Source organism: Thermobia domestica, chromosome 6 (genome assembly GCF_964235325.1).
Source record: "Thermobia domestica chromosome 6, izTheDome1.hap1.1, whole genome shotgun sequence".
Lineage (NCBI taxonomy): Eukaryota > Metazoa > Arthropoda > Insecta > Zygentoma > Lepismatidae > Thermobia > Thermobia domestica.
Window position 1 is genome coordinate 129,295,506 of NC_137459.1, and position 13,599 is coordinate 129,309,104.

Here is a 13,599-nt window from a genome sequence, read left to right on the forward strand (position 1 = left end):
TTTTTTCAACAATGTCTTCCAAACATTCCTTTCATTGAAGGGGTAAAACTTCAGCGGAAGCCACTGAAAACATTGTGGAAGAACAAATACCAGAATTACAGAAACTAATGGTAGCTGGAACATTAAATGTGGACAACATTGACGTGTTTTGTGAAAACGGTGTTTTTACAACAGAACAAACCAAGAAAATTCTCCAAGCTGGGAAGAATATTGGACTGATGATCAATTTCCACAGCGACGAACTGCATCCTTTAGGAGGTGCTGAGGTATATGATTTTTATTTAAATGAAAATAAGGAAGAGATTGAATATTCTAAAACCTGTTTGTGAAGTGGATATATACATTAATTTCAAGATGTAATAATTCTTGAATGTGTTGATTACTGTCCCGTGCTTTGTGAAGAAATTATTATAATCTCGTTAATTGTTAAGGGATATTACAGAAGATACTTAAGGTTGCACTGCATTAAAAAAACAAACCATAGCGTTTTTATATTTCTTTTTGCTCTAACAAATGTCATATCATAAGTAGCAAAAACGTAAAGAAAATTAATATTTTTTCTAGGGAATTTCAGTTATTATTTGTCATACAAAAGTACTAACAGACTATTACTTGGAAATTTCTATACGTTCAATATTTCAAACATGAGCAAAGAACAAAAGAGAATATGAAGCTGGGATCATGCGAACTGATAAGTATTGCTCAGCCGTTCCTTTACATAAATTCACAAAGTGAGCTCTTGATAGCCTATCTCCACGTACCATTGCAGTGTTTTCACTGTTTATCAAAGATCTTTGATTCAAATCACACTGTGAGCATATTATTTCATATTATTACTTATTGTACTTAATAACAGAATGCATATGACAATTTGGTATTATCTGTCAGGAAAGTAAATGTATACCTATTTTTCGAGTCTGGCATTCCTGCGCTCCATCCGTGGACAGTATGACAATTAAATCAATCAAATGTTTACTGAGGGGCAAAAAGAAAAGTTTAATCTGAATAAGACATTGAAGAGGGGCACAAGCTGTGAATACAAATACTGCATAGTGTAAATAAAGGACGACACCGAAAGAGAAAGCAAGAAACAGCTGTTAAACTTAGAAAAAGTGTAAAAAATTGTTGAAGTGGGAACATAAAACAAAAATACAACAAATACGGCGACAACTAATCGTTCACCCTGCCATGATGTTGGTGTAGTGGTTAAGGTGCTGGCTTACAAATGAAAAGGACGCCAGTTCGAATCTTCGGCGAGGACTTTTTTAAAAAAATGTTAATAATACATGCAGCTCATGAGAGATGGTAAAAGAGGTCGTATTTAGTCTTTCGTAGCAATTATTATTGGTAATGTTTAGAACTGATAATACTTTTTGTCTTTGCGTATTGCTTTTATTCTTGTCTTCATTTTGAAAGAGAAGAATATCCGAACAAATGCCAACAAAATTCCTCTTATTTTGAATATAAACGTCATTTGCAATTAGTAAAGAATAAAAATTGAACGTTCCGATGTAGCTGCAAAAAGTAAAAAGAAAAACATGGATGTGGACCATACTCATGGATATTAAAAATACAATTTCTACATGCCTTACACCTCTCGGCCACGTTCCTACGTTAGCAAGTAAGAGGTTTCTGTTTAGGTTAGCTGGTCAATACGTTTTGCAAAGGGGCCCGGTTTAGCTCTGACGCACCACAGGTGCGAGAAGGGAGCAAAACACTTTTTCTCTCTCCCTCTGTGTGTCTATTTATCTATCTATCTGTATATATATAACGCTATTTGTGAATGCCATAACCACCCTAATTTTCAGCGGATTGAGACGAAACTTGGCACAAACATTAATTGTTGAAATATCTTGATGAGTTCGTTAACCAGAATAATCAAACGAAAATGTTCAAAATGGCGGCCCTTCAAACTCTTAAAAACTTCCAAGGGAACTAAATTTCGCCCATAAATAGGTATTCAGAAAGTTTGAATAACTTTTCCGCTTTTACTGAAATATTTGTGTGCAGAGACTTATTGAAATATTGAACCCGATTAATTGCATAAAGAAGGTTTACGCCCTTTCGCTACGGTCAGGCTTTTTTTTTTATTTATTTTTTATTAGGAAGCGGCTATTTTCGTATCGAAACAAGATGATTGTTAGTGATGATATGAAATTACACATTGAAAGTGAAGTAACTTGTTAAACGTGTTATTTGAAAGAATAATATAATAAGTGTTCTTTCCTCTAACACAGATAACTGTAAATCATGTAGTTCGAGTTCGGGAGCGTGAATGCCGAGGAGTGTTATTTCATTTGCTTTTTAGTAACACATTGCATTGCAAATAAAGGTAGGCAACATTAGTGGTAAGTAAAACAACTACAATAATAATAATAATAATAATAATAATAATAATAATAATAATAATAATAATAATAATAATAATAATAATAATAATAATAATAGGTGTTGTTTGTGGCAAGGCAATATCTTCCTCAATTCTTCTTCAAACGTAATGATTGTAACGCCATATCTCCCTTACAAACAAAATATTAGCAATTTATATCGAGAGAACGGGAAATTGTAGAGAGATGGGAGCAACGTTGGACAGTATGCACTCATAGTACTCAGAAAAATAAGCGATTTCAATGCAAAATGAACGAAGAGTCATTGTCATGGGTAGTCATGGAGCCACGGCAGAGCCCTCTTTAGGCAAAATGTCAATAACTTATATCGAGAGAACAGGAGGTGATAGTGAGATGGGACAAACGATGGATACCTTGGACCCATAAGGCGCATCGAAAAAAATTAGGGGGGGCGCCAGCCAGCCTTACTTATTTCCACATAATAATATAAAATTATATTGTCGAAATACACACACGAGTTAGCTAGTAATATTTCATATTATTATTATTATTATTATTATCGACAGCGTCTTTTCATTACGTGTGCGTGTTTCACATGAAGCCAAAGAGAAGATCCATCATTCGTAGAAAGAATAAGAATAGTCAGTTACTTTAACTGTGAACGACGGCGAAAAATACGAAAAGAGTGTCTACCTGTAGCGAAAAGAACTAATACTTTCTCTCAAATGGATAGAAAATCAAGCCGAGGTAGATTCGAACTCGCATGGACGGCGCGAAAAGCCAGTGCTTTGTCCGCTTTTTTTAACTGACTCACCGAACGTGTTTCAGTTACTTACTTATTGCTAATTTTACTTGCTTCACTCGTTTAACTTGCTTTTTCTAATAACTTATAACGACAGGGACACGAACACAGAAACATCGAGGACAGTTAAAAATCATAAATGCTCTCCCGCCGGGAATCGAACCCGGGACACCATACACCAAAGGCGCACGTGCTAGCCACTAGACCAGCGGGGAGGGCATTGCTCACTCTCTGTGTCGTTTGGGATTACGACCACTGTATTGCCAGCTATCACTTCTTCTCTTTGGCTTCATGTGAAACATGCACACGTAATGAAAAGACGTTGTCGATAATAATAATAATAATAATAATATGAAATATTACTAGCTAACTCGTGTGTGTATTTCGACAATATAATTTTATATTATTATGTGGAAATAAGTAAGTCTGGCTGGCGCCCCCCCCTAATTTTTTTCGATGCGCCTTATGGGTCCAAGGTATCCATCGTTTGTCCCATCTCACTATCACCTCCTGTTCTCTCGATATAAGTTATTGACAATTTGCCTAAAGAGGGCTCTGCCGTGGCTCCATGACTACCCATGACAATGACTCTTCGTTCATTTTGCATTGAAATCTATGATCACATGTTTCTTCTTTGCTGGAAGAGTTAAACCTACATTCTATGTAATACATGAGGTATTTAGACCTACATGCTCTTCATATAATGTAATAAAAGGGTCATGCTGAGAATAAGAAAAAGAACATTCCTTGGACAAAACGGAAATTATTGGCATCATATTTATCTACGAGGCATGCGCAGTAGCATATTTCAGAATAGTTACTGTTTAGTTCAGTAAACGAAGAAAGGGGTATAAAAATGCAAATATTTCGCGTCAACGAGATTGACCAGTGTTGACAGAGGCGGAAGCAGATGTGTAGTAATACAACAACTTGATTAAATTGATAGTTGGTTCTTTATTCTGTAGTAGATCGTATCACAACTTTACGGGAGAGCAGAGAAAGACTTACTTACGCTGTCATATAGTAAGCTTTAGTAACACGGTAATACAGACAAATGGATGTAACTGTGAGTACTACAACTTGGATTTAACGAAAGCCGTTTAGATATTCAGTGGTTTGCACGGTTGTATAAGACACAAAAAGATAAGACACAATACAATTCTTCATACCTCAGCTTCTAGTAGCTAGATACATGAAATTTCTGGATAGATACTAAAAAACTCTCCGATTTTAATACATGACGTATTGCAGGATACAAAATGCTTTGCATTACTTGTTTGTTTGTAAACAGCTACTAGCTTAGTGTTCTGAAAGGTTGTGTATAAACTAGAGATAGCCAATTCCGGAATTATTGCTTTTCGGACTTCCGAAAGTAAGACCGGACAAATTCCGGAATTCGGAAAATTCTGATTTTGGAATAATTCCGGAATTCGGAAAAATCCGGAATTTAGAAATTTCTGATTCCGTTAACATTCCGGAATTCGGAACAATCCGGATTTTTTCGAAATTCGAAGTTTTTCTCAATTCCGGAATTTTCTAAATTCCGGATTTTTCCCGAGTTCCGGAATTCTTCTGAATTAGGGAGTTTAACTGAATTCCATAATTTTCCGAAATCCGGAAAGTGAAAGTTCCGCTTTCAAAAAATTAATTTATTTTGGTTAATATGGATCGTGGTGGAAATAAGTCTTTGACCAGGTAATGGCTACTGCTTTGAAAGAAATAGAGAGTATGAGAATTCAATCTGTCATATTTGTAGTTTTGTGTGGAGAAAAAACAAACTTGTGAACCAACGGTTTAAGAAAAACTCAAGTTATTAATGTAAACTTTGCCGACATCATAAAAGAAATACGAAAGACATTTTGAATCGAAGAAATATAACATACAAGTTTGCAAGCGGAGACAAAGAAACCTAACGTAACCAGACTAAAGACGAATCGTTTACCGCGTAGCGATCAAGATCAAGCTGTTATCGAGGTCGAGTTGCGAGTTGAGTCGAGTTTGATAATGGCTTGCTCGCTCGTTCAGCTCGTTTTAACTCGTTTTGAAAAATGACCTGATTAGGCTGGAAAGCGAAAGCCATGAGAAATGTAAGCAGTAATGTGGAATACTTTTAGTGTTGCTCACGACAGGGGTGCGTCTCGTCTCGTAATTTTAGTGCATCTCGTGGGGCAATTTTAGTGTATCTCGTCTCTTCTTGATAACTAGAAGACAAGAGTTTTTTTTTAATTATTACGAGACAGCCTCAAATGTCGTAATCACCAATATAAGTATATACTGTAGTTCTTAAAATCAAGGCTGAGACCTGCACGGTCGAATTCTTGAGCCCAAGCAGAACACCAACTCGGGTAGTGATATCAACCGACTCGGCTCGTATCAACTGAGCGAACAGCTCGAGTCGGCTCGGTTGGGATGAGCCGATGACCCGAGGCGGCTCAGTTGGAACGAGCCATCGATTCAGCTCAATTGAGCCGATGGCTTGAGTTTTCTCGGTTGGGATGGGTCACCTACTCGGCTCATGTGAACCGGTTCAAGCCAACTAAGTTGAAACTAGTCCATCGGCACGTTTCGATTCAGCTCAACTAAGAAGATGGCTCAAATTGGGTCGGTTGGGTGATCTGTTGGCTCGGCTCACTTCTCGATTTGGTTCGATAGTGAATGAGCTGTAAGCAGCGCCGCTCGAGCCGTTGAGAAGCCTAAACCCGGTCCCAGCTGTTTTGAACATATTTGGCTGAAGCCTGTAACTTTTAACAATTTTTGGCTCGAGCCCGAATACTTGCCCCTTCGGAACTCAAACCCACAACGCGACCGATGTCCTTTCCTCCTGAAGACTTCTCGACGGTCGAGATCGACAGTCAATTAGCTTTTACTATTCAGATACAAACCGTATATCTTTTAAAGATTATACACGGTGTTGATATAATAATAATAATAATAATAATAATAATAATAATAATAATAATAATAAAAGTTTTAAACTTGCCGTTGAAATTTGGCAAAACTTACTTAAAAGTAGAGATTTCGGGGAAAGGGTTCCGTACCTTCAAGACACACCTCTGCAACTACCAACATTTTAAACTACAACGTTCCATTGAAGTTTCATGTAGAAAATATTCTACTGTATGTTTTAAGGAAAATAACTGTAATAAATATAACTGAATATCACGCAACAGTAAGGCATATAATAAACTAATTTTTACGATATGCAGAACTAAATATAAAAGCTTTGCTACAAAATACCTACACAGAGCATAATTCAATGAGCTCTGAAATATAATGTAACGAAATAGCCTATGAGATTCAGTCTACAGAGCAATTGTTACTTAAAGAATGGACATACACTATTTCGAGAATCGAGCCAAGAGGGGAAATGTTTACGATACTTTTCGTCTCGTCTCGATTCTCATCTCCAAAGAGAGACGAAAATTTTGAGTTAGCCTTGACCCGTCTCGAATGTAAAATGTTAATTTTCATGTTATTTTATTTGTTTTAGAAACGAGATGAGAAACTCCTCTTCTCGTGAGCAACATTAAACCTAAACGAAATATTCTTTCCAAATGTCACGTTTCTGCTTGGAATGGTATGACCTGAGCGATAATTAGCTCCTAGCTTTTAATCTTCTACGAGATAATAATAATTATTATTAGTTTATTATTATTACTATTATTATTTCTGAAGATTTGATGGTTCAAGTATTGAAACATCCGAGTATTCAAATATCTGAATATAATAAAACGTATGTTATCGCCATCAAAAATCCTAAAGTTAAAAAAATTACAATGTGCATTCGCACAAGCACCTTGACAACTGAACCGCGATCGCTACGCGGTAAAAGATTCGTCTTTAGTCTGGTTACGTTAGGTTTCTTTGTCTCCGCTTGCAAACTTGTATCTTATATTTCTTCGATTCAAAATGTCTTTCGTATTTCTTTTATGAAGTCGGAAATGTTTACATTAATAACTTGAGTTTTTCTTAAACCGTTGGTTCACAAGTTTGTTTTTTCTCCACACGAAACTACAAATATGACAGATTGAATTCTCATACACCCCATTACTTTCAAAGCAGTTGCCATTACCTGGTCAAAGACTTATTTACGCCACGATTCATATTAGCCAAAATAAATTCATTTTTCGGAAGCGGAACTTTCACTTTCCGGATTTCGGAAAATTATGGAATTCAGTTAAACTCCCTAATTCAGAAGAATTCCGGAACTCGGGAAAAATCCGGAATTTAGAAAATTCCGGAATTGAGAAAAACTCCGAATTTCGAAAAAATCCGGATTGTTCCGAATTCCGGAATGTTAACGAAATCAGAAATGTCTAAATTCCGGATTTTTCCGAATTCCGGAATTATTCTAAAATCGGAATTTTCCGAATTCCGGAATTTGTCCGGTTTTACTTTCGGGAGTCCGAAAAGTAGTAATTCCGGAATTGGCTATCTCTAGTTTATACACAACCTTTCAGAACACTAAGCTAGTAGCTGTCTACAAACAAACAAGTAATGCAAAGCATTTTGTATCCTGCAATACGTCATGTATTAAAATCCGACAGCAGTTTCAGGATCTATCCAGAAATTTCATGTATCTAGCTACTAGAAGCTGAGATATGAAGAATTGTATTGTGTCTTAACTTTTTGTGTCTTATACAACCGTGCAAACCACTGAATATCTAAACGACTTTCGTTAAATCCAAGTTGTAGTACTCACAGTTACATCCATTTGTGTCTGTATGATCGTGTTACTAAAGCTTACTATATGATAGCGTTAGTAAGTCTTTCTCTGCTCTCCCGTAAAGTTGTGATACGATCTACTACAGGATACACAATTATCAATTTAACCAAGTTGTTGTATTACTACACATCTGCTTCCGCCTCTGTCAACTCTGGTCGATCTCGTTGATACGACATATTTGCATTTTTATACCCCTTTCTTCGTTTACTGAACTAAACAGTAACTATTCTGAAATATGCTACTGCGCATGCCTAGTAGATAAATATTTCTGATGCCAATCATTTCCGTTTTGTCCAAGGAATGTTCTTTTTCTTATTCCCAGCATGACCCTTTTATTACATTATATGAAGAGCATGTAGGTCTAAATACCTCATGTATTACATAGAATGTAGATTTTACTCTTCCAGCAAAGAAGGAATATGTGATCATAGTATACAACCCACAGAAGTGATAGCTGGCAATACAGTGGTCGTAATCTCTAACGACACAGGGGGTGAGCGGTGCCCTACCCGCTGGTCTAGTGGCTAGCACGTGCGCATTTAGTGTATGGTGTCCCGGGTTCGATTCCCGGCGGGAGAGCATTTATGATTTTTAACTGTCCTCGACGTTTCTGTGTTCGTGTCCCTGTCGTTATAAGTTATTAGAAAAAGCAAGTTAAACGAGTGAAGCAAGTAAAATTAGCAATAAGTAAGTTACAGAAACACGTTCGGTGAGTCAGTTGAAAAAAGTGGATAAAGCACTGGCATTTCGCGCCGTCCATGTGAGTTCGAATCTATCTCGGCTTGATTTTTTATCCATTTGAGAGAAAGTATTGTTTCTTTTCGCTACAGATAGTCACTCTTTTCGTATTTTTCGCCGTCCCTCACAGTTCAAGTAACTGCCTATTCTTACTCTCTGTACGAATGATGAATTTTCTCTTTGGTTTCATGTCAAATATGCACACGTAATGAAAAGACGCTGTTGATAATAATAATAATAATAATAATAATAATAATAATAATAATAATAATAATAATAATAATAATAATAATAATAATATGAAATAATACAAGCTAACTCGTGTGTGTATTTCGACAATATAATTTTATATTATTATGTGGAAATAAGTAAATCTGGCTGGCGCCCCTCCCCTAAATTTTCGATGCGCCTTATGGGTCCACGGTGTCCAACGTTGGTCCCATCTCACTATCACCTGCTGTTCTCTCGATATAAGTTATTGACATTTTGCCTAAAGAGGGCTCTGCCGTGGCCCCATGACTCCCTATGACAATGACTCTTCGTTCATTTTGCATTGAAATCGCTTATTTTTCTGAGTACTATGAGTGCATACTGTCCAACGTTGCTCCAATCACTCTACAATTTCCCGTTCTCTCGATATAAATTGCTAATATTTTGTTTGTAAGGGAGATATGGCGTTACAATCATTACGTTTGAAGAAGAACTGAGGAAGATATTGCTTTGCTAAAAACAACACCTATTATTATTATTATTATTATTATTATTATTATTATTATTATTATTATTATTATTATTATTGTAGTTGTTTTACTTACCACTAATGTTGCCTACCTTTATTTGCAATGCAATGTGTTACTAAAAAGCAATTGAAATAATACTCCTCGCCATTGACGCTTCCGAACTCGAAATACATGATTTACAGTTCTCTGTTTAGGGGAAACCACATTTATTATATTATTCTTTCAAATAACACGTTTAACTAGTTACTTCACTTTCAATGTGTGATTTTATATGATCACTAATAATCATCTTGTTCCGATAGGAAAATAACCCCCATCCTGCAAAAAAAAGCCTGACCGTAGCGAAAGGGCGTAAACTTTCTTTAGGCGAATAATCGGGTCCAATATTTCAATAAAAGAGGATAAGTCCCTGCACACAAATATTTCAGTAAAAGAGGAAAAGTTATTCAAATTTTCTGAATACCTATTTATGTGCGAAATTTGGTTCCCTTGGAAGTTTTTAAGGGCCGCCATTTTGAACATTTTCGTTTGATTATTCTGGTTAACGAACTCATCAAGATATTTCAACAATTAATGTTTGTGCCAAGTTTCGTTTCAATCCACTGAAAATTAGTTTCGTTATGGCATTCACAAATAGCGTTATATATATAAAGATAGATAGATAAGTAGACACACAGAGGGAGAGAGAAAAAGTGTTTTTCTCCCTTCTCCCTTCTCGCACCTGTGCTGCGTCACAGCTAAACCGGGCCTCTTTGCAAAATGTATTGACCAGCCTAACCTAAACACAAGCTTCTTACTTGGTAACGTAGAAACGTGGTCGAGAGGTGTAAGGCATGTAGAAATTGTATTTTTAATAAACATGAGTATGGATTCGAACCTTTCCACTTCCATGTTTTTCTTTTTACTTTTTGCAGCTACATCGGAACGTTCAATTTTTATTCTTTACTAATTGCAAATGGCGTTTATATTCAAAATAAGAGGAATTTTGGTGGCATTTGTTCGGATATTCTTCTGTTTCGAAATGAAGACAAGAATAAAAGCAATACGCAAAGACAAAAAGTATTATCAGTACTAAACATTACTAATAATAATTGCTACGAAAGACTAAATACGACCTCTTTTACCATCTCTCATGAGCTGTATGTATTAGTAACGAAAATTTTTAGAAATGTCCTTGCCGGGATTCGAACTGGCTTCATTTTGCATTTGTAAGCCAGCACCTTAACCACTACACCAAGATCATGGCGTAGTAAACATTTAATTGTCGGCGTATTTGTTGTAGTTTTGTTTTATGTTCCCACTTCGACAATTTTTACTCTCTTTTTTTCGTTTAGCAGCTGTTTCTTGCTTTCTCTTTCGGTGTCGTCCTTTATTTACACTATGCACTATTCGTATTCACAGCTTGTACCCCTCTGCAATATCTTATTCAGATTAGAGTTTTCTTCTTGTCCCTCAGTAAACACTTGATTGATTTAATTCTCATACTCTCCACGGATAGATCACAGGAATGCCAGACTCGAAAAATAGGTGTACATTTACTTTTCTGACAGATAATACAGCAAACATCTAGAAGATATAAAAGTCTCAGATGATCAACTTGTGCGAGCGATTTCAATTAACATGAGTAAATTTTGTATTATAATTATTCAGATGGGAGCCAAACTAGGAGCCACGGCTATTAGCCATTTAGAGGAAATCAGTGATGAGGGAATCAAAGCAATGTCAAAATCAAAGTCTGTTGCAGTGATTCTTCCAACTACTGCTTATCTAATGAAGTTAAAACCACCACCTGTCAGAAGACTCATCCTTGCGGGTGTGCCTGTTGCTTTGGGCACTGACTTCAACCCGAACGCATACTGTTTCTCTATGGTAGGTACTTTCAATTAAAATATGTATAGTATGTATAATTAGCAATTAGGCATGCAATGAGTAAAATGATATGTGTACAGTGGGCCACAGAAATTCTTGATGTACAAAATTCGTGAGACAGGCAACCCAATTAACGCCTGCTCCAAGATTAATTACGCCTGGTAGTAGCTAGAACAGCAGCGTGAAGTTGCCCCAAACTGTTAAAAGCACAAATCGTAAAGAGTGTTTTCGTGCAGAAGTGGAGCGTAACGCTGGCTGACGAAATGACAAAAGGGAGTCTCTGGATACTTGTACTCACAGTACTTCTTGTTTGTATGATACACACATAAAACTTCACTTGAAAAAAAAATATACGGATATCAGAGGCGCTGATGAGCAGATAACAGTCGGGGAATTAGTTAATCTTATAATAAACTGAAATGAGGATTATATAAACAAGTTTACTTAGTTCAAATAACTATGCATATCCGTATATCAAATAATATACGGATAGATTATGCGATACATATGGTAGGTTATTTTTTTTTAACTAACTCAAAGCTTTGAGCTGAGTTTTGAAACTATTAACAATAGTCCTACCTGCAAGTCAATTAAAAGTATGGATGGATCATTTGGGGGCAAGAACCCAACCCCCAATGAAAATTTTGGGGGTCTAACAGGACGTGATCTCCTAGGTTCCGGCGCTACTGATTCATACGTAATACTACGTCGAAAGAAGAAATTGTTGATTTTATTATTCGTTAAATAATTTTTGAAAATGCTAACTATTGGTAATTTATTTGTAATGGAGAACTTATCCGTATTAAAGTAGGCCTATTTCCCGTTAACTTGCAAATATAACTGAGGGTTCATGATTTGTGTAATATTTGTAAAATTTTACACATTGAGATACAAAGAGAAAAGGGGAGAATATATTGTCAATAAACAATTTAAAAATGCACAAAATTAACGGATAATATCAAATATAGAACCATTAACAGAATTAACTCTGTAACTCGTTTTCTTGATTCAGTTTTCTTGCTTTATTTTCAGGATTACATCATCGCTGATTTTCTCCACGGGAGATTATCTTTCATTTAGCAGTATTCAACTGGAGCTCAGCCTTGTAAATGAAACAGATTAGAACATTACAGCTCTAACCACTCATCTAAAGCGTTACTTCCTTCGGCTTATCTAAATAAAGAGCCTTTCCGTTGGTTCAAAATAGTAGCTTGTTAATTGATTCATTGGCAAAACACAGAAATATGTAATTGACTCGGAGGGCATTATATCACTGTATTCACTAAATTATCAACATTACAAATATTTTTTTTAAAAATACAAAACTTCTTTATATTGAATCAAATACGGCGCGTGTATTATACTCATTAACAAACTAAAGACAGATCAATTGCTGTGTAATAATTGTGGTTAAGTGGTTGGGTCAGTAATCTGAAGGTAGTCGAATCAAATCGGATCCACGAACGACCAGTACATTTTTTTTTCACTTTAGAATTTTTGATGGCGAATGGTCGGTGATGACACACGTTTTATTTTCTTCTGATATTTGAATACTTGGATGTTTCAATACTTGAACTATCAAATCTTCGCGAGTAATAATAATAATAACAATAATAATAATAATAATAATAATAATAATAATAATAATAATAATAATAATAATAATAATAATAATAATAATCTCATAGAAGATTAAAAGTTAGGAGCTTATTATCGCCCAGAGCATAACATTACAACCAAAAATGTAACATTTGGCAAGAATATTTCGGTTTTGTTTAGTGTTGCTCACGAGAAGAGGAATTTCTCATCTCATTTCTAATACAAAATGAACAAAATTGAGACGAGAGTTAACATTTTACATTCTAGACGAGACAAGGATAACTCAAATTATCGTCTTGCTTTGAAGATGGAAATCAAGACGAGACGAAAAGTATCGTAAACATTTCTCCTTTTATCTCGATTTTCGAAATAATGTATGTTCATTCTTTAAGTAAAAACTGCTTTGTAGACTGAATCTTATACGCTATTTTTCAACTTTGTATTTCGGAGCTTATGGTCTGTGTAAGTATTTTTGTGGCAAAGCTTTTATAATTACTTCTGCATATCCTAAAAGTTAGTTTATTATATGCCTTACTGTTCAGTGATATTAAGTTATTTTTATTACAGTTATCTTCTTCAAAACGCACAGTAGAATTCTTTCTACATGAAACTTCAGTGGAACGTTTTGGTTTAAAATTTTGGTAGTTGCAGAGGTGTGTCCTGGAGGTCCAGACACCCTCCCGAAATCCCGATTTATCCGTAAGTTTTGCCTAATTTTAGGGCAACTTTAAAAATTTTAATACCATTATTATAATTTTAATTATAATTATTACTGAA

At 35.5% G+C, this 13,599-nt stretch overlaps 1 protein-coding gene across 3 annotated transcripts in view; it reads left to right on the forward strand.

Moving 5' to 3' along the window:
• Nucleotides 1-13,599, forward strand: part of LOC145688202 (putative imidazolonepropionase) — a 135,258-nt gene that overhangs the window by 85,543 nt on the left and 36,116 nt on the right. For all 3 annotated transcript variants that reach the window (XM_081762084.1, XM_081762085.1, XM_081762083.1), the window contains exons 5-6: nucleotides 41-266; nucleotides 11,005-11,223. In XM_081762084.1, coding sequence (XP_081618210.1) covers nucleotides 41-266; nucleotides 11,005-11,223 — 445 coding nt within the window. The remainder of the gene's footprint in view (nucleotides 1-40; nucleotides 267-11,004; nucleotides 11,224-13,599) is intronic.